Raw genomic sequence first — 21,313 nt, forward strand, 5'->3', positions numbered from 1 at the left:
ATACCTGGGCCAATATAAACTATCTCATTCTATGTAGAGTAACAAAAAGGTAAAGAAGATCAGTGAAACATCAGGTAAGAAACACTTAATAGAAAAATATGGTAATGAAACAGATGAAAATTCTAATAAAATATTTTACCTTAAATTATAAAAAATTTATGAAGCCATTCACTTTAGAAAGGAAAAAAAATGGCAGAAATAAAAGAACTCAAGGAAAGCCACTGTGATAGCTAAGATTTTCTTTCACCCCCCACCAAGGACCAATATTCACTAGCTTGGTGGCAATACTTCCTCCACTGAGAATGCATGATTAAAGAAATAGAGGGCTGAAGGTATTATATAATTATAAAGGTAATCATTAGAACAATACAAACTTTCTTAAATATAATAAAGACTACACCAAAAAAATAAGGTGAACAGACCATAAGTGCAAGATGAAAACAACCAACAAATTTTTTTAAGGAGAGAGGTGGGGAAGCATAACAAAATAATACAACACAACTCTAGGACGTATCTGATAGAATAACAAGTATGAAAAGGTTTAATTCAACTTAGAGACTGGATTACAAGGCAAAACCCAACTCTATGTTGTATATGAGAGGCATGTTTAAAATAAAGTGATTCAAAAAAGTGAAAACGAAAGGATAGGCAAAGGTAACCGAAGACAGGTTCAAATTAGAAAGAAAGCAGAGGTATCTTAATACCATACAAAGCAGAATTCAGTCCAAAAATATAAAATTTTAAATGAAACCAATTCAGGGTCTTTTTCAATTCTAAAGGGAATAATTCATAGTAAGATATAATAGCTATGAATAGTAGTTATAAATATACCAAATAGTTATGAATATCAATTTACCAACAAAGACCTAAAGGAGAAAGAGACAGTGTATAGGCTTTAAATCATCTCCTTCAGTCCACCAAATGGACCAAAAATAAAGAAAAACAGAATAATGTAATTAAAAGGTATATCTGTTTAACTCAATATTCTGAAAATAAAGAGTACCCCTTCTTTTTAAATGCTTGCATAACATTCATAAAAACATTATATGATTGGACACACAAACACATACATCCATACTACCAAAAAGGAGACATAGTATATTAATTGTATGACCACTTAGCAATAAAACTAAAAATTATTAGGAATTCTCTGGTGGTCCAGTGGTTAGGACTCCACACTTTCACTGCTGAGGGCCCGGGTTCAATCCCTCGTTGGGGAACTAAGATCCTGCAAGCTGCAGTGCGGCCAGAAAAAAAGAAACAACTAAAAATTATCATCAAAACTTTAAAACTTTGGGTTAAAAAGAAAATATAAACTGAAATTACAAATATCTACAAACCAAGAATACTGAGAATACTACATATCAGAACGAATGAGACACCAAAAACAGTGCACGATGGAATATTCTAGACCTTAAATACTTACATGAGTAAGAATAAATGAACTAAACATTTGACTCATAAAGTTAGGAAAAATAAAACACAAATCTATTATCAAATAAAAAAACATAAATGAAAACATGGAATTCTTCAAAGACTGGCATATAATCATAAAATATCAAGCCAAGATATTTAACTTTTAATTTTCCTTATGACTTTCATTTCACTTAATGATAATAATTAAAATTTACAATAGCTCAACATTTATATTCTAAATCTGTACTACTACACATTATTTTTAGTATAGGAAGTAAAACTGAAGATTTGGACTTTTATAATATGTCCACAGAATGAGAAATAGAAAGACAAATATTAGACTCAAAACATACCAAAAAAATTCCATGCTCCCCCGAACCCTTTTAATAGTTATCTACAGAAGTTATATTTCCTAATGAATCAAAGATACAATCCTGAGATGAAACACTTACATTCCCAATCTCAAAGTTCTGTCTCATAAGTAGGTAAAGGGAGGCACTAGCATGTGACCGTATTGTACCGATGCTACTGCTACAGTGCCGGAGAAGCCGGAGGCATAAATCAGCACACTGCTCTGTCTCCTCTTCAAACAAGAGTTCAGGGAACTGTAAAGAAACAACACCAACACTGAATTTATGCAGTAAAAGTTCCAGAGATATGTCAATATAGCCTGATGTGGAGATTTGTTGGTGTAGCCCAGGAATTAAAAGAATGTTAAGGGGGCTTCCCTGGTGGCGCAGTGGTTGAGAGTCCACCTGCTGAAACAGGGGACACGGGTTCGTGCCCCGGTACTGGAAGATCCCACATGCCACGGAGCGGCTGGGCCTGTGAGCCATGGCCGTTGAGCCTGCGTGTCTGGAGCCTGTGCTCCGCAACGGGAGAGGCCACAACAGTGAGAGGCCCACATACCGCAAAAAAAAAAAAAAAAAAAAAAAAGAATGTTAAGGGACAATATTTACTAATGGTTAATAACATGGCCCACAGAGCCAGGTAGACTGGGTTCGAGTATGGATTACACTAGTAATATGGCCTTGGACATATTTTCTCATCCTTAAAATGGGCCTAATAATGTTATCTATGTGGGACTGTATGACTACCTTAGATTATCAGATAATGTGCATTAAACACTTACTACTATAGTAACTAACATAATAATTCTGTGAAATGTTTTTATTATCACAAAATAGTATATAAGTTATTTTCACTGGCTAAGTTTCATCAACAGCTCTGCATTCCATCTTATAAGATGACTAAGATGAAATAGCTACCTTCAAGTATTAAGCATACACATACACATTTCCAGAGGAAAACAAACATAGGAAATAAATATTTGAAGTAGTTGAACAAACAGCAGAAGCACCTTCCTTTCCATTTACCATAGGATTAGCTAATTTCAACAGACTGAACAACTTATACATTGAATTCTTGATAAATCAAGTCAATAAGGGACAGTCAAAATAAGATGAAGAGAAAACACAAAATGCCCCATATTTAAAATAAGCTATTGGGCTTCTCTGGTGGTGCAGTGGTTGAGAATCCGCCTGCCAACGCAGGGGATACGGGTTTGAGCCCTGGTCCAGGAAGATCCCACATGCTGCAGAGCAACTAAGCCCATGTGCCACAACTACTGAGTCCACACACCACAACTACTGAGGCTGTGCGCCACAACTACTGAAGCCCACATGCCTAGAGCCCGTGCTCCGCAACAAAAGAAGCCACTGCAATGAGAAGCCCACACACCGCAATGAAGAGTAGCCCCCCCTCGCCATACTAGAGAAAGCCCGTATGCAACAACGAAGACCCAATGCAGCCAAAAATAAATAAATAAATTTATTTTTAAAAATAACTAAAATAAAATAAAATAAGCTAGTAATTTCAGGCCCTTCTCCACATCAGAACTACTCTTAGAAATTCCAAAAAGTAAGTAGTAGACAAAAGGCAAAGAAGAATCATGAGTCTTAGGTTATTACTAAAATTTTAACTATATTTAAAATATGATCAATGTATGTGTCAAATGATCTTAGACAATGTTAATAAAGAAAGCAAAGTCTGACAGGACAGCAGGTACAAAAATAACCCACCTTTGAAACCAGGGCTCTCTGGGTAGCAAAACAGTGTTGTAGATAAACTGCACTTTGATTACAGGCCATGCTATGTAGTAGCACTTTCAGCACCCCACCAAGGATGCTCTCTTTGGATTCTGTTACAGAAACTGTCTGCAATTTAAAAATAGATAAATAAAATAGAGATGTTAACTGCAATTTGGTTAGAGAGATAGAATATGTATAAGTAACAAATAAAAATTTTAATAGGAAAAAGATAATGTAAGATCTAGGAAGACGTCAAGGAAAAGAAGCTGAGACGGATTTGGATTAAAAAAAAGAGGTGGAGGAGAATGAATAGGTTTTAAATGAGAAAAGAAGAGGAGCAAGGACATAACTTCTAGGATCTACTGATATTTAAATGTAACTATATGGTTCAATAAATACTTTTTGCCCCCAACCCTAACTTATCAAATCTATACTACTTTAAATTCCTCTAATTTGTGTCCTTACCTGGACAACAATCTCTAATGTATCCAAAATGATTAGATTTGCTTCAGTAGCCAGATTTCCATCAATCAGTGCTTCATGTTCAATCTCTGCTCTTGACCTAATACAAAATATTATAAGAAATTATATTTATCTTTTAGAAAAGCCAATAGATCTGCAATTCAGAAAAGACTTAAAGATGCACAGAAATAAAAAACCTTGGAACCTTTTGCTTTTTCAGGGGAACCATTTTTCAATATTTGCCTGAATGCAAAGTTACAAGAGAATAAGGAAAAAGACAGTATTTTGCATATTTTAAAATGTTTTGTTTTAACCTACATTTTTTTCAACCATGCCAATACAGACTTTCTCACCCCATTACAGTGCTACAATGCCACTAAAGGCATAAATATTTAGTTTTCAGAGATGCAGCAAACACAGGAAAAAACTTTTATTCTGAATGGTACGTAGACACTAGGTGGTGCTATGTGGGCTTGTATTTAGAGCTGCTTTCATGTAAAGCAACATTCAAAATGTTTAGTATTCATACTACTATTTCAAGGATTTTCAACATATTTATTTAAGATAAAAGATCTTTTTAAAAATAAAGTTTTGTCTAATTTCCCCAAACTTTTGATACAAAAATTTTAATACAGATAATGATTTAACTCTTCAGTGAGACTCTGGATGGAACTCATTAGAAATAAAACAACTTGATGTAATGAAGTAGTTTACTTGAATACTAATATTTACAAAAGTATTATTTAATGAAAATAAAAAACTTAATAACTATATATGATTTATGAGTAAAGACATTTGTTTTAGTTGCAATACATATACAGAAACTATATATTACATCCAAGTAGACAAAAAACACATAAATCAAAGCAAAAATAAAAGGATATATTAAATGCTAACTTTTCCAAGTTCTTAGATGTTAAAGTCTGAATCTTTATTACTGTCACTAAAGAGAACAGTCCATGAATTTACATTTACAAATTAAATTTAAGGAGAAAATACAACACAGTTAGAATTAAATTGGACAACAAAATATATAATGTTCAAACTTAAAATTCCAGCAAGATTTTGTGAAGAAACATGACAAAACAAGATGGTTAAACAAAAAGAATCACGAAAACACCAAAAAAAAAAGGGCTCCCTTAAAACATAGTAAGATAAGCAAAGAGAACACATTATACAAATGCAGAAATAAAGCAACATACTAATAGCATAGTATCTTGGTGATTTTTGATTTCTAAAAAACACAACATGTGGAAAAATAATAAAAGAAACGAACATGGACAGAGAGGACAGAAATGCAGAAACTCAAACTTTAAGAATTTTTAACACAGTTATATTCAGTATCTGCATTCCCTGCCAAATTCATACATTGAAAACCTAATGCCCAACGTAATGGTGTTAGGAGGTGCAGTTTTTGGAAGGTGATTGGATAATCAGGGCAGAGCCCTCAAGAATGGGATTAGTGCTTCTATAAAAGATGCCCCAGGGAGTTTGCTTGCCCTTAAACCATAAGGGGACACAACAAGAAGTCTGTAACCCAGAAGAGGGCCTTCACCAGACACCAAATCTGCTGGCGCCATGATCTCGAACTTCCCAGCCTCCAGAACTGTGAGGAATAAATTTCTGTTGTTTAAAAGTGACACAGCATGTGGTATTTTGTCATAGCAGCCTGTAGAGACTAAGGCAGTTTCTGACAATGCCAAACTCATCTATATGGTACTGACCCTGCTGCTTCTCTCTCTGCTGGCTCTCACAGGGACTTACTTCCTGAATTTACTGTCTGAGAGCTAATATTTCTTGAAGTTCAACTGTGAGAATCCTCTAAAGCTTGGGCTGAAGATGGTTCTCAGATAGGGTGGCCAACCATCCAGGTTCACCTTAGGACAGGACTGGAAGGTTCCCTGGGACGTGGGACATTCACTACTAAAATGAGGAGTACTAGGCAAACCCAAATGAGTTGGTCACCATATGCTTAAAGCTGTGGGGGCCAATCAAGTTACTTGAGGGCTAACTTGTAATTACAAATTATCAGGAAAAAATATTAGCCACATGACACCTGAAATGCCAAGTGTCAAGCTGAGCAACTTTACCTGTGGTTACCTGGGCAGTGAGAAAGGTTTACTTCCAGTTCCCCTTAGGCTGAAGATACAGTCCTTTAGGATTGTTTTTGGCGGTAGAGTGGTCAGTTACTGTACCTAGTTTGCCTCCATGCTAGAAACAGAAGACTTGTAGTGTTTTGTCTTTCTTTATATTTTAAGCTTTAACAGGGCAAAGATTAGTTTTCTAATTTTTTGTAATCCTTGAAATATTTAGTTCAGTGTGACACCCAAAATATATTTAAAAAATAGTTGCCGAATGCATTTTCCAAAGGGGATTGTTGGGGGAAAATAGAGTAACATGTGAATATGTAACCTTTTGTTTTACTATAGCATATGAAAATTTCTTCCCTCAAATCATTTTTAATCTAAAATTTAAAAATAAAATATAACTATTTTGTCTTCTAAGATTTGAATGCCTAATATATAAAAAATAACACTAAAAGTAATCATTTTCCTCTGTATTTGAAACTCAACAAACCCATCAGTAAGATAAAACAGAAGGTTATATTACTTGTCAAGCTTCTCAGTGTTTTGACGCCAGTGAGTCATATCCTTCCTCCACCTCAGATTTTCTTGACTCCCAAAGGCACTTCCAGATGGGCTTCTCTCTGCCAAACAAGTTTCAAAACCTTTTTTTAATGTTATTTCAGTCAGATCACATACATGTATATTTGCAAACATATAAGAAATCCTACATAATGTTATTAATTTTATACACAGCCACCTTATCCTCAGTACAAGTGGAAAAACCAGACAATGATTTTTATTTAAAATTTTCACAACAGTTGCAGAAGAAATATATTTGCTAAATGTAATATTAAAAAACCGAACACGCTTTTAAATAAGCAAACTTTCTAATACTGACTCCCAAAATCCTAACCATGGTTTATAAGACCATGCATGATATGATCTTATTTCCTCCCACTCTTGTTTACACTACCATTATTGTGTGTGTGTGTGCGTGTAGTTTCACTACATATGCTACTGATTTAGGATGTGTGCAATGGTGGTTGTTCCTTTTACCTGATTGTTTTTCCCACAAATTTTCACTGGCCAATTATTCATCACCTCTGCAGAAAGGCCTTCCTCAACTCTCTACCACTTCCTTTCCTCTTAATTTACTTTCTTTCTCTCCATAGCACTTATGACCACAAGAATATAAGCTACTTAAGAACAGAGATTATGTCCATTTTGTTCACCCCTTTATGTCAGGTACTGACAAAGTGTCTGGCACGTCCTGAGAACTCAATAACTTTTTGTTTAATAAATAAATTAAGAAGGATTGAGGGGCTTTACTGGTGGCACAGTGGTTAAGAATCCGCCTACCAATGCAGGGGACACGGGTTCGAGCCCTGGTCCGGGAAGATCCCACATGCCGAGGAGCAACTAAGTCTGTGCGCCACAACTACTGAGCCTGTGCTCTAGAGCCCGCGAGTCACAACTACTGAAGCCCACGCACCTAGAGCCCGTACTCTGCAACAAGAGAAGACCCCCGATGAGAAGCCCGCGCACCACAACGAAGAGTAGCCCCCACTCGCTGCAACTAGAGAGTAGCCCCTGCTCACCACAACTAGAGAAAGCCCAGGTGCAGCAACAAAGACCGAGCGCAACCATAAATAAATAGATAGATAAATAATTTTTTTTAAAAAAGGGTTCATAAAGTAATTATTTCTTTTGGTCCACAGAAGGCAGGACAGGAGGAAGATAGGGGCTTTCTCCCAAGCGGTTTCTAGGATGGAAGGCAAAATGAATGGTACGGGCTCCTTAAGGGGCAGCAGCAATAGAACTGATTCATACCAATCCAGCAGAAGTGGAGAAGGCATTGAGAATTGTGGAGAAATATAAACAATAGAATCAAGTCATGACTTCAAGCTTTCAACTAGAAAACTAATGCTCCTTTTTGAAAACCATGAGACTTTAAATTGGCTGGGAAAATGGAAAGAAAAATGAAAGTAAAAATTCAGAGTTCAAATAGAAATTTTAAAAATACTGAGAAACAAATATAATTTGACACACAATAAAGGATGTGTCTGGATATTCCTTCTGCTTTCTCTCCCTTCCGTTCCCTTTCTTTCTCTCTTTACCTCTTTGATTTTGAAACCTCTGTCTTTAAGAAATTTTGTGAAAGAAAGCAAAAAGATATGTCTATATTAAGACAGTTAACAAAATAAGTGTGAACTCTTTTCATTTTTATCATTAACTTTTTTTTCCATGAAATTGTCTCTCTTCTCCTTAGTTAAGAATGTCTATCATTAGATGAACTAGCTTATTAAGTATCCAAATATATAAGAATTGCAAAGGTTTAATTTTTCAAAGACAAGAACTTCTTTTTTTTAAATTGAGATAAAATTGACATATAACATTATATTAGTTTCTGGTGAATAACATAATGATGCGATATATGCACATACTACAAAATGATCATCACAACAAGTCTAGTTAACAACCATCACCACACATAGCTTCAAATATTTTTCTCTTATGATAAGAACTTTTGGGCTTCCCTGGTGGTGCAGTGGTTAAGAATCCACCTGCCAATGCAGGGGACGCGGATTTGATCCCTGGTCCGGGAAGATCCCACATGCTGCAGAGCAACTAAGCCTGTGCGCCGCAACTACTGAGCCTGTGCTCTAGAGCCCACGAGCCGCAGCTACTGAGCCCACATGCCACAACTACTAAAGCCCGTGTGCCTAGAGCCCATGTTCTGCAACAAGAGAAGCCACTACAACGAAGAGTAGCCCCTGCTCGCCGCAAATGGAGAAAGCCCACGCATAGTAACGAAGACCCAATGCAGCCAAAGATAAATAAATAAATATTTTTTTAAAAAAAAGAACTTTTAAGATGTACTCACTTTGCAACTTTCAAGTATACATTTGTTAACTAGAGTCACGGTGCTATAAGTTACATCCCTGGTACTTACGTATTTTATTACGGTGAGTTTGTACCTTTTGATCCCCTACACCCATTTTGTCCATCCCTACCCACCACCTCTAGCAAACACCTATCTGTTCTCCGTATCTATGAGTTTGGGGGGGGGGGGTGGTTTTTTTTTTTAAGATTCCACATATAGAACTTCGTTTCTTACATTTAAACAGTGGTAGCTGTCCAAAGGCCACAAGATTAAAAATGTAACAAGCATATAGGTAACAGCTCCACTCTCCAACAGTAAGCCTCAGAAAGAGCTACTGTATAATATAAAGAATGCTAAATTGGCAGTCAAAAGATCTTGGTTCTATCAGTTTATAATCTTAGGCAAGTTATTCACCTCTGTGAGTTTTATTTTATCTTAAAGATGAGGATAATTATTAATTAGGCTTTGGTAATAATTAAATGACCTAGAAAGTTAATTTCCATACTTTATAGAGGGTTGTTGTACATACTAAAAGAGTTAAAAGAAAATCAATAGGTACATTGTAAACTGTATATAAGTGAAGTGAAAAAACAGTGCTCTATTAATTCCAAAGGCAAAGACTTTGTCTTATTCATTATTAAATTCCAAACACACATAGCATATAAAAGATATTTAAGTTTACTTAAAAAAACAATCATTAAGTTAAATGGCCTATCAAAAACAATAATTAAAAAATATTCATGTAAATGTACATTCACATTTTAAGTCAACAAATATATATCGAGCTGTTAGCAAATGTCATGTACACAGATGACTAAGCCATGTCCCTGACCTTAAGGAGCTCTCAGCAACAATATTACTTTAGAATTTGCGAAATGTTTACACACACATGGTCACTACAAAGATGATAAGATCAACACTACCTTTTAAAATCTCAAAACAATCACAAGTGGATGAGGAAAGGGAAAGTGGGGAGATTAAGTGACTTGGCCAAAGCTATACGGCTATTGGGTAGCAGACCAGGGATTAGAAACAGGTTTCAAATGCTACTAAATTGTCTTCTTTTGCTGATATTTGAGTTTAATGGGCAATATCTTTGCCTTATATACAGGGTATATTAAATCATTGCAAAACTAGGAAACTTTTAAGAGTAAAAAGTGATGCTACATAGAATGGATGACCAAGAGACCCATAATGTAAACTATAGACTCTGTATGATAATGAGCGTCAGTGTAGGTTCATCAGTTGTAACAAGTGTACCACTCTGGTAGGGGAGGTTGATAACGAGGGAGGCCATGCATGTGTGTGGGGACAGAGGATATATGGGAAATATCTGTATCTTCAGCTCAATTTTGCTATGAACCTAAAACTGCTCTTAAAAAATCTATTTTTAAAAATAAGAGATGCTATTAATAATCACACAAGGACACGAGAAACAAACTGAGATTATCCAGAGCAAACTGTAAGTATGCTCACCCTACTTAAATAGGAATTCTAACGTGCAAAGAAATGGCTATTCAAGTTAATTCACAGTTACATTTAAAACACTATCTTAAAAGTGTAGAATTGTCACTGAAGACCTGCAAAAATGATCACTGTAATAGTGTTCAAGGAAACTGAAAAAAATTCTCACCAGAGGAGAAGATATTGTGTACATACCAAGCTGTCCTCGGCTTCGGCGCACCATTTCTTGCCTAGCACCTATGCTTCCAAGAATAGCTTCCTCAAGCTTTGCTCTCATGTCCTTTGATTTCTTAAAGGTCAAACTATTCATTCTTTCAAACACTTTCTTTCCCTAAAATTTAAACATTAGAAAAGAAGACACATTGAAGAAATTTTCTTCTTCTTTTCCACGTTATGTTTCCCCTCTTGTTCATCTTTGCAATGGCACAATGATCACTTACTTTGTACTCAAAGCAAGATACACAAAGATAAAGCAGATCTAATAGCCGGTTTAGCTGCAGGACTGAGAGATCTGTAAACCACTTTTGTAAAACTGTCTCATCTGCATTCTTGAGAACCCAAAGCAGACAGATCAAAAGACTCCGACTTGATTCTGCTGAAAAGGTAGTGTGTTGTCTGCCACTCTGAAAATAAAAAGCAGTAGAATGAGACACAAAATGATCAAAGACCATTTCTTTTTTTCAGTTGTCAGTTGTTTTCTTCTAAAAGCAATACAACAATAATTACTTTAAAATCAAATATTTCAAAAGAACCATTTGGTTTAGACAATACTTGTGTAACTCATATAGAACCTTAAACTTAAGGTCCTGACATTTAATGAACCTTTCCTAGCAATAGAAGATTGCTTTAATCTATGACAGGGCTTCCAGCAGACTATAAACGTTAACAGAAAACATAAAGGGAAAAACTAAAAGGTCCTATTATTAAAAACTAAGATACCTACCAAAGACTATCAGACACGATATAAATAAAGGAAAAAAATGACTCTATATAAGACTATTTTAAGAGTATTATGTGATAATAAAATGTTTATCAGGTTTAGAGAATCACTATTTCCTGTCAAGGGCCACTGACAAAATGAAAAAGTCTTAGACCACATATAAGTAAAAAGTATTTTTACTTAGAGCATATAAATTTAAGATAATATTCCCAAACTTAGATTTGTATTAGTATACAGTATGTAAAATACAAACAAAAACTAAGAACTTGTTTACAGTACCATTTATTGAATATTTACTCTCTTCCAGTCATCATACTGAGCTCTTTGCATATATTATTTCATTTAGTCCTCCAACAACATTACTAAGCAGGTTGTATCATCTCAATTTTACAGACAAGAATGCAGGATGACAATAATAATAATGATGATGGCAAACAATGATGATGGCAAAACATAACAAAATTTGAAATGTGCTAGACACTGTTCTAATTGCTTTTTCTTATTTAACTCTCAACAGTTTTATGAGATGGTATTAACTACTGTTTTTTCTAGTTTACAGGTAAGGAAACTAAAGGCTAGAGATTAAGCAATTTGCCCTAAACCACATTCTAAGAAAAAGTAAAGCCACAATTGTAGTCCAGGTTAACCAGACGCCTAAGCTTATACTCTTCACCATTATACTACATTCTAATATTTGGTTAATAAATATACTAAATTTTAATAAGAAAGCAGTGGATAGGATGTTGAGAGGAATTACAAAGGAAAGCCATGACCTCAACTACTACCCTAATCTCCCCTCTATCATGCACGATGGTTTCCCTTGAAACCATCTAAAGATATAAATATTATTACTTACTCCATTCTACAGACAAGGAAACTGAGACAAAAAGTAGTTAAGTATCAATATTTTGTGAAAGTATTTTGCAATAAATGGTGGAACTGGGATTCAAATGCAGAACGTGTGGCTCCAGAAACCAAGCTCGTATCCACTATGTTTACTGCCTTTAATGGATGCACGCACATGTAAATAAATTCACGTACATACACTCACTTAACCACTATGCTATACTGCACCTGACCTGGACACAAATAGTTTTGACTCCCACCCCCAAATCCACAGTCTCTCTCATAAGGAAAATGCTTCTTTATTTTAAAAGTAAGCACTTTCTACAGCAGAACTTTCAGGTATGCAAAAATATATTGACTAAATTCTCAATGACTTATTTTTTAAAACAAAATTTTAAAATTATACCGAATTCGACAAACAGGTACACACTAACATTTCCTATACCCCCACATAAACTGCCAATAACACAGTGACACAGTCTGAAGAAAGTTGGACAAACATGAAAAAGACTCAGTAATGCAAAGATGTCAGGTTTCCCCCAAATTGTTCTATAGGATCAATGCAATTCCAATCAAAATACCAGCCAGGTTTTTCCTGGAAGTTGACAAACTAATTTTAAATTTAATGGGGAAAAGCAAAGGGCCAAAAATAGCCAAGGCACTCTTGAGGAAGAACCAGGCAGGATGGGGGACAAATTTGCTCTACCACATAGCAACATTTACTAAATAGTTAGAATAATTAAGACAGCTTGATATTGGCATATGGATAGACAAATAGTCTAATGAAATTATAGGAAGCACACAAAAAAATCCTATATATGAAATTGTGACATATAACAGAGCTGGCACTATGAATCAGTGGTGGAAGGATGAATTATTCAATAAATGGTGTGAGATAAACGACTTCCCTAGGGGAAAAAAAGTAGACTCCTACCTTGCACTATTGTACAAAAAATAAATTCCAGACAAAGAAAGAACTTAAATGTTAAAAGGAAATATAAAAGAACATATTTATAATCTTGGGAGTAGGACAGAATTTCTTAAATAATACATAAAAAGCATAAACCATAAGCCACAAAAAGATGATCATATTTGCTTACACTGAAATTGAGAATGTGTGTTTGTTCATTCAATTAATAAATAAATAGATACATAGAAAAAGCACATCATAAATTAGTAGAAATTTGTTGCATATAAAACCAACATATATACACTACCAAATGTAAAACCGATAGCTAGTGGGAAGCTGCCGTATAGCACAGGGAGATCAGCTCAGCACTTTGTGACCACCTAGAGGGGTGGGATAGGGAGGGTGGGAGGGAGACACAAGAGGGAGGAGATATGGGGATATATGTATAGCTGATTCACTTTGTTATAAAGCACAAGCTAACAGACCATTGTAAAGCAATTATACTCCAATAAAGATGTTTAAAAAAAATATCACCATGTTAGAATGTAAAAAAAAAAAAACAACCTGAGATTTGTATCCAGAACAGTCTTTCTCAATCAAGTTTCTACGAGAGAATTAAGCCCTACAAAAAATTGAGGGGCTGTTTTCTCCATTCTCTCAAAGCATTAAAAAAAAAAAAAGATAATTCTGGTTTGGTATTACCCATCAATGAATCTTCTGTGAAGGAAGAAACCACAACCCCAGGACTCTTATTATACATACAAGTAATACTGCAAATACAAAGTCCAGTACACAGTCACAAACTAGGCACACAAAGAAGCAATACATCATGAGTGAGAACTGACAAAACAGATAACAGAAAAAGGTACATTAAGACTTAAGGTATTGAAATTATCAGAGACTATAAAACAACCACACATTCTATGCACCCTTACCCAAAAAATAAGATTAAAAATCATGACTGGAAACTTGAAAATATAAAGAGAAATGTTTTATTGAAAAGAAATAGCAGAAACAACAGAATTTAGAAAACTGAAAAAAATTTACCCAATAACCAAATTAAGAACTCAGTAGGTTGGTGTAATGTAATATCAGGTATATAGTTAAGGAGAGAATTAGTAGACTGAAAGATAGATCAAAAGAAAAGTTCTAGCATGAAGCACAGGTTAACAAAAAGATGGAATACACAGAAGAGTAGAGACAAAGACGATACAATAAAAAGGACTAACATAAGTTTAACTGGAATATGAAAGAGGAGAGACAGAATGGAGAAGAGGACATATTTGGACACATAACAGCTGAGAATTTCATAGAACTGAAGAAAGATGCTGAATCATAAATTTAAGAAGTCCAAAAAAGCTACCAAGCAGAATAAACACAAAGAAATTCAAAATTAGTCTCAACAATTGAAACCACAGAAAGCCAATTTTAAGGAGACAATCAAAGAAACGACAGAAAAAAAGACAAGTTATTTTCAAAGAAGTAACAGTTTGCCACAGCTGGCTTCTCAAAAGTAGCAATGGAAATGAGAAGACAATGGGAACAATGTCCTCAGCAGGCTGAAATAAAACAGAGGAAACTCAGATGCTACTTCTTAAAAAAGGAATCCTAATGAAGGTCAAATAAAGACATTTTTCAAAGAAACAGAGAGTTCATCACCACAGAATAGAAAATTCTAAAGGATATATTTCAGAGTAGAAAAACATCTCATAGAAGTCACAAATTTGAGAAAGAATCAAGAGCAAATAAAGTGGTGAACACATGGGCAAATCTAAATAATTGATTCTATATAGCCATAAAAAAATAATAATGATGATGTGAGGTTTAATGATACATAAAACTAAAGATAGCATTTAAGTAGAAAGAAAGGTAAATGAAGTCAACCTGTTTTAAGATCCTTCTATTAACCAATGTGAAAGTAAAGGTAATGATTAATATTAGACTGAAATTTAAGAAAGCATATTCTTATTTGTAATACAATCACAAAAAGAAGAGAAACAGAATGTATGACTTCCAACCTAGTATAGAGGAAAAAGTGGAATGAGGAAAAACTACAATGAGAAAAAAATGATCCAAAAGAAGATAATAAATGAGACAAAAAGAAATACATAATAGGGGTGGGAAAACATGAAGTAAAATTAAAATGTTAGGTACATTAATTTAATTATACTAAATGTAAATGGGTTTTAAAACTCTAGTGAAAGACAAAGATGAATAGACCAGATTTTACAAATATAAGACAAACTCTAACCATATGCTGTTTATAAAAGACACATTTAAAACATGAGAAAAAACAATGAAAGTAAAAGGATGGGAAAACTCATGCCATACACACACACACATACACACATACACGCTAATCAAAAGAAACTTAGCATAGCTATACCAGTATTATACAAAATTGACTTTAAGGCAAATAAAAAATAAGCATTACAGTTCATGTTGACAAAAGGTACAATTCATCAAAAATATAACAATTTTAAATTAGGTATTTCATAATAAGGCCTCAAAGGAAATAAAACAAAATCTGACAGAATGACAAGAAGAAATTACACCACCACAGTTGTAGTGGGATATTAGAAAAAGTGAACAGAATTCAGTAAAGAGAAAGAAGATTTAAACAATAGGATTAACCAATTTGATGTAATGCATATAATGGATAAATATAGAACAAATGAAGAATATGCATTCTTTTCAAATATGTGAGATATTTGCAAAAACTGACCACGTACTAGACCATAAAACCAACTCCCACAAATATAACTAATTATGTAGAGTAAGTTCTCTGATCATTCAATTAGGCCAAAATCAGAAGCAAAAGGATTACTAGAAATTTTCATATGACTGGAAATTCTCAAACAAAAACAATTTAATAACCCAAAAGTCTAAAAAGAAATCACAATGAACTTAAGATATATTTTGATGAATAATGAAAATGTTACCTACACACTGTGGTATGTAACTAAAACAATAATTAAAGGAAAATGTTTATGATTAAAATATGTATCAGAGAGAAAGGATGAAAATTAGTGAGTTAAGCATCCATCTCAAGAAGTCAGAAAAAAGAACATCAATATAAACCAAAAGTAAGTAGAAGACAGTAAATAATAAAGATAAACATTCAAAAGTGAGGATCAACATTGACCCTAAATTGGTTCTTTACACAAACTAAAGGAATATACAAATTTCTGTTGAGACTGATTTAAGACAAAAGATATAAAAAGCCAGTCTCAGAAATAAAAATGTTTATTTCTACTATAGATGTTATAGACATTAAAAAGATCATAGAAGATATTTGAAACAACTCTGTATGCCAAGAAATTTGAATAAATTTCTGCTAGAATAAAATTTATAAAAACCAGTGTAAAAAGAAATAGAAAACTTGAACAGTCTTACAATCATTAAAGAAATTATACAGGTAATTTGAAAACTTTCAAAAAAGAAAATTGCAGGTATAGATGGCTTCACTCACAAATTCTCCAAATATTCTAGGATGAAATAATTTCAATTTTAAACAAGTACTTTCAGGGAACAGAATAAAAGGGGAAATTCCCTAGCTCATTTTAATTGGCTAAACTACCCCTGATTCCAAAATCTGAATAGAACATTATGAGAAAGAAAAAAATCTTACTAACATGGTTACACAATCTTAAACAAAATACAGCAAACCAAATCTATTAATATACAATCATGAAAAAGCTGGGTTTAATTCAGGAATTCAAGGTAGGTTTAACACTAGAAAATCAACTGAAAGGGGTCACAGTAAGAGATTACAAAGCAAAATAAAATGACAGTCTCAATGGTGCAAAAAAGCATGATAAAATTCAACAACTATTCATAATTACAAAAATAAAACTCTTAGCAAACTAGGAACAGAAGGGGACTTCCATAATATAACAGAGGGTATCTTAAAAAAAAAACCAAACCCCAAAACCAAAATCTTTAGCACCTATGTTTAAGAATGAAATGGGACGAGGGGAAGATGGTGGAAGGGTAAGATGTGGAGATCACCTTCCTCCCCACAGATACACCAGAAATACATCTACACGTGGAACAACTCCTACAGAACACCTACTGAACACTGGCAGAAGACCTCAGACCTCCCAAAAGGTAAGAAAGTCCCCACATACCTGGGTAGGGCAAAAGAAAAAAGAATAAACAGAGACAAAACAATAGGGACGGGACCTGCACCAGTGGGAGGGAGCTGTGAAGGAGGAAAGGTTTCCACACACTAGGAAGCCCCTTCGCGGGCGGAGACTGCGGGTGGTGAAGGGGGTAAACTTTGGTGCCACAGAGGAGAGCACAGCAACAGGGGTGCGGAGGGCAAAGCGGTGAGATTCCCACACAGAGGATTGGTGCCAACCAGCACTCACTAGCCCGAGAGGCTTGTCTGCTCACCAGCCGGGGCGGGCGGGGCTGGGAGCTGAGGCTCAGGCTTCAGTCAGAGCAGAGAGGACTGGGGTTGGCGGTGTGAACACAGCCTGCAGGGGGTTAGTGCACCACGGCTAGCCAGGAGGGAGTCCGGGAAAAAGTCTGGACCTGCCGAAGAGGCAAGAGACTTTTTCTTCCCTCTTTGTTTTCTGGTGCGCGTGGAGAGGGGATTAAGAGCGCTGCTTAAAGGAGCTCCAGAGACGGGCGCGAGCCGCGGCTAAAAGCGTGGACCCCAGAGACGGGCATGAGACATTAAGGCTGCTGCTGCCACCACCAAGGAGCCTGTGTGCGAGCACAGGTCACTATCCTCACCTCCCTTCCGGGGAGGCTGTGCAGCCCGCCAATGCCAGGGTCCCGGGATCCAGGGACAACTTCCCCGGGAGAACGCACAGCGCGCCTCAGGCTGGTGCAACGTCCTGCCGCCCTCTGCCGCCACAAGCTCGCCCAGCACTCCGTGCCCCTCCCTCCCCCCGGCCTGAGGGAGCCAGAGCCCCCGAATCAGCTGCTCCTTTAACCCTGTCCTGTCTGAGCGAAAAACAGACGCCCTCCCGCGACCTACATGCAGAGGTGGGGCCAAATCCAAAGCTGTGACCAGGGAGCTGTGAGAATAAAGAAGAGAAAGGGAAATCTCTCCCAGCAGCCTCAGAAGCAGCGGATTAAAGCTCCACAATCAACTTGATGTACCCTGCATCTGTGGAATACATGAATAGACAACGAATCATCCCAAATTGAGGAGCTGGACTTTGAGAGCAAGATTTATTTTTTTCCTCTTTTTGTGAGGGTGTATGTGTATGCTTCTGTGTAAGATTTTGTCTGTATAGCTTTGCTTCCACCATTTGTCCTAAGGTTCTATCTGTCCGTTTTTCTTTTCTCCTTTTTTTCTTTAAAAAAAAAATTTTTTCTTAATACTTTTTTATTTTAATAACTTTATTTTATCCTCTTTCTTTGTTTCTTTCCTTCCTTCCATCCTTCCTTCCTTCCCTCCTCCCTCCCTCCCTCCCTTGCCTTTCTTTCTTGCTTTTTTTCTTTCTTTCTTTCTTTTATTCCTTTCTTTCTTTCTCTCTTTCTTTCTCTTTCTCTCTTTCTTTCTACTTTTTCTTCCTTTTATTCTGAGCCGTGTGGATGAAAGGCTCTTGGTGCTGTAGCCAGGAGTCAGTGCTGTGCCTCTGAAGTGGGAGAGCCAACTTCAGGACACTGGTCCACAAGAGACCTCCCAGCTCCACGTAATATCAAACAGCAAAAATCTCCTAGAGATCTCCATCTCAACACCAACACCCAGCTTCACTCAACGACCAACAAGCTACAGTGCTAGACACCCTATGCCAAACAACTAGCAAGACAGGAACACAACCCCACCCATTAGCAGAGAGGCTGCCTAAAATCATAATAAGGCCACAGACACCCCAAAACACACCACCAGACATGGACCTGTCCACCAGAAAGACAAGATCCAGCCTCATTCACCAGAACACAGGCAATAGTCCCCTCCACCAGGAAGCCTACACAACCCACTGAACCAACTTTAGCCACTGGGGACAGACATGAAAAACAAAGGGAACTACGAACCTGCGGCCTGCAAAAAGGAGACCCCAAACACAGTAAGATAAGCAAAATGAGAAGACAGAAAAACACACAGCAGATGAAGGAGCAAGATAAAACACACCAGACCTAACAAATGAAGAGGAAATAGGCAGTCTACCTGAAAAAGAATTCAGAATAAGGATAGTAAAGAGATCCAAAATCTTGGAAATAGAGAAAATGCAAGAAACATTTAACAAGGACCTAAGAAGAACTAAAGATGAAACAAGTAACGATGAACACCACAATAAATGAAATTAAAAATACTCTAGAAGGGATCAATAGCAGAATAACTGAGGCAGAAGAACGGATAAGTGACCTGGAAGAGAAAATAGTGGAAATAACTACTGCAGAGCAGAATAAAGAGAAAAGAATGAAAAGAACTGAGGACAGTCTCAGATACCTCTGGGACAACATTAAACACACCAACATTCGAATTATAGGGGTTCCAGAAGAAGAAGAGAAAAAGAAAGGGACTGAGAAAATATTTGAAGAGATTATAGTTGAAAACTTCCTTATTATGGGAGAGGAAATAATTAATCAAGTCCAGGAAGCACAGAGAGTCCCATACAGGATAAATCCAAGGAGAAACACGCCAAGACACATATTAATCAAACTGTCAAAAATAAAATACAAAGAAAGCATGTTAAAAGCAGCAAGGGAAAAACACAAATAACACACAAGGGAATCCCCATCAGGTTAACAGCTGATCTTTCAGCAGAAACTCTGCAAGCCAGAAGGGACTGGCAGGACATATTTAAAGTGACGAAGGAGAAAAACCTACAACCAAGATTACCCAGCAAGGATCTCATTCAGATTTGATGGAGAAATTAAAACCTTTACAGACAAGCAAAAGCTGAGAGAGTTCAGCACCACCAAAGCAGCTTTATAACAAATGCTAAAGGAACTTCTCTAGGCAAGAAACACAAGAAAAGGAAAAGACCTACAATAACGAACCCAAAACAATTAAGAAAACGGGAATAGGAACATACATATCAATAATTACCTTAAATGTAAATGGATTAAATGCTCCCACCAAAAGACACACATTGGCTGAATGGATACAAAAACAAGACCCATATATATGCTGTCTAGAAGAGACCCACTTCAGACCTAAAGACACATACAGCCTGAAAGTAGGGGACAGAAAAAGATATTCCATGCAAATGGAAACCAAAAGAAAGCTGGAGTAGCAATTCTCATATCAGACGAAATAGACTTTAAAATAAAGACTATTACAAGAGACAAAGAAAGACACTACATAATGATCAAGGGATCGATCCAAGAAGAAGATATAACAATTGTAAATACTTATGCACCCAACATAGGAGCACCTCAACACATAAGGCAAATGCTAACAGCCATAAAAGGGGAAATCGACAGTAACACATTCATAGTAGGGGACTTTAACATCCCACTTTCACCCATGGACAGATCATCCAAAATGAAAATAAATAAGGGAACACAAGCTTTAAATGATACATTAAACAAGATGGACTTAATTGATATTTATAGGACATTCCATCCAAAAACAACAGAATACACATTTTTCTCAAGTGCTCATGGAACATTCTCCAGGATAGATCATATCTCGGGTACAAATCAAGCCTTGGTAAATTTAAGAAAACTGAAATTGTATCAAGTATCTTTTCTGACCACAACGCTATGAGACTAGATTTCAATTACAGGAAAAGATCTGTAAAAAATACAAACACATGGAGGCTAAACAATACACTACTTAATAACAAAGTGATCACTGAAGAAATCAAAGAGAAAATCAAAAAATACCTACAAACAAATGACAATGGAGACATGACAACCCAAAACCTATGTGATGCAGCAAAAGCAGTTCTAAGAGGGAAGTTTATAGCAATACAATCCTATCTTAAGAAACATCTCGAATAAAACACCTAACCTTGCAGCGAAAGCAATTAGAGAAAGAATAATAATAAAAAAAAAAAACCCGAAGTTGGCAGAAGGAAAGAAATCATAAAGATCATATCAGAAATAAATGAAAAATAAATGAAGGAAACAATAGCAAAGATCAATAAAACTAAAAGCTGGTTCTTTAAGAAGATAAACAAAATTGATAAACCATTAGCCAGATTCATCAAGAAAAAAAGGGAGAAGACACAAATCAATAGAATTAGAAATGAAAACGGAGAAGTAACAACTGACTCTGCAGAAATACAAAAGATCATGAGAGATTACTACAAGCAACTCTAT

At 35.8% G+C, this 21,313-nt stretch overlaps 1 protein-coding gene across 6 annotated transcripts in view; it reads right to left on the minus strand.

Annotated features, from left to right (window-relative positions):
• Positions 1-21,313, minus strand: part of DOCK7 (dedicator of cytokinesis 7) — a 211,059-nt gene that overhangs the window by 33,246 nt on the left and 156,500 nt on the right. For 4 of the 6 annotated variants that reach the window (XM_027113944.1, XM_027113945.1, XM_027113946.1 and 1 more), the window contains 6 exons: positions 10,823-11,005; positions 10,578-10,713; positions 6,579-6,675; positions 3,972-4,068; positions 3,498-3,632; positions 1,869-2,021 (listed from right to left, as the gene is read on the minus strand). In XM_027113944.1, the coding sequence (XP_026969745.1) occupies positions 1,869-2,021; positions 3,498-3,632; positions 3,972-4,068; positions 6,579-6,675; positions 10,578-10,713; positions 10,823-11,005 (801 nt within the window). Of the gene's footprint in view, positions 1-1,868; positions 2,022-3,497; positions 3,633-3,971; positions 4,069-6,578; positions 6,676-10,551; positions 10,714-10,822; positions 11,006-21,313 lie in introns of those variants that run through there. The other 2 variants (XR_003434290.1, XR_003434289.1) reach the window with 2 other exon arrangements.

The sequence above is a fragment of the Aethalodelphis obliquidens genome, unplaced genomic scaffold (assembly GCF_003676395.1).
Source record: "Aethalodelphis obliquidens isolate GAN/ISIS:26980383/991018 unplaced genomic scaffold, ASM367639v1 scaffold13, whole genome shotgun sequence".
Lineage (NCBI taxonomy): Eukaryota > Metazoa > Chordata > Mammalia > Artiodactyla > Delphinidae > Aethalodelphis > Aethalodelphis obliquidens.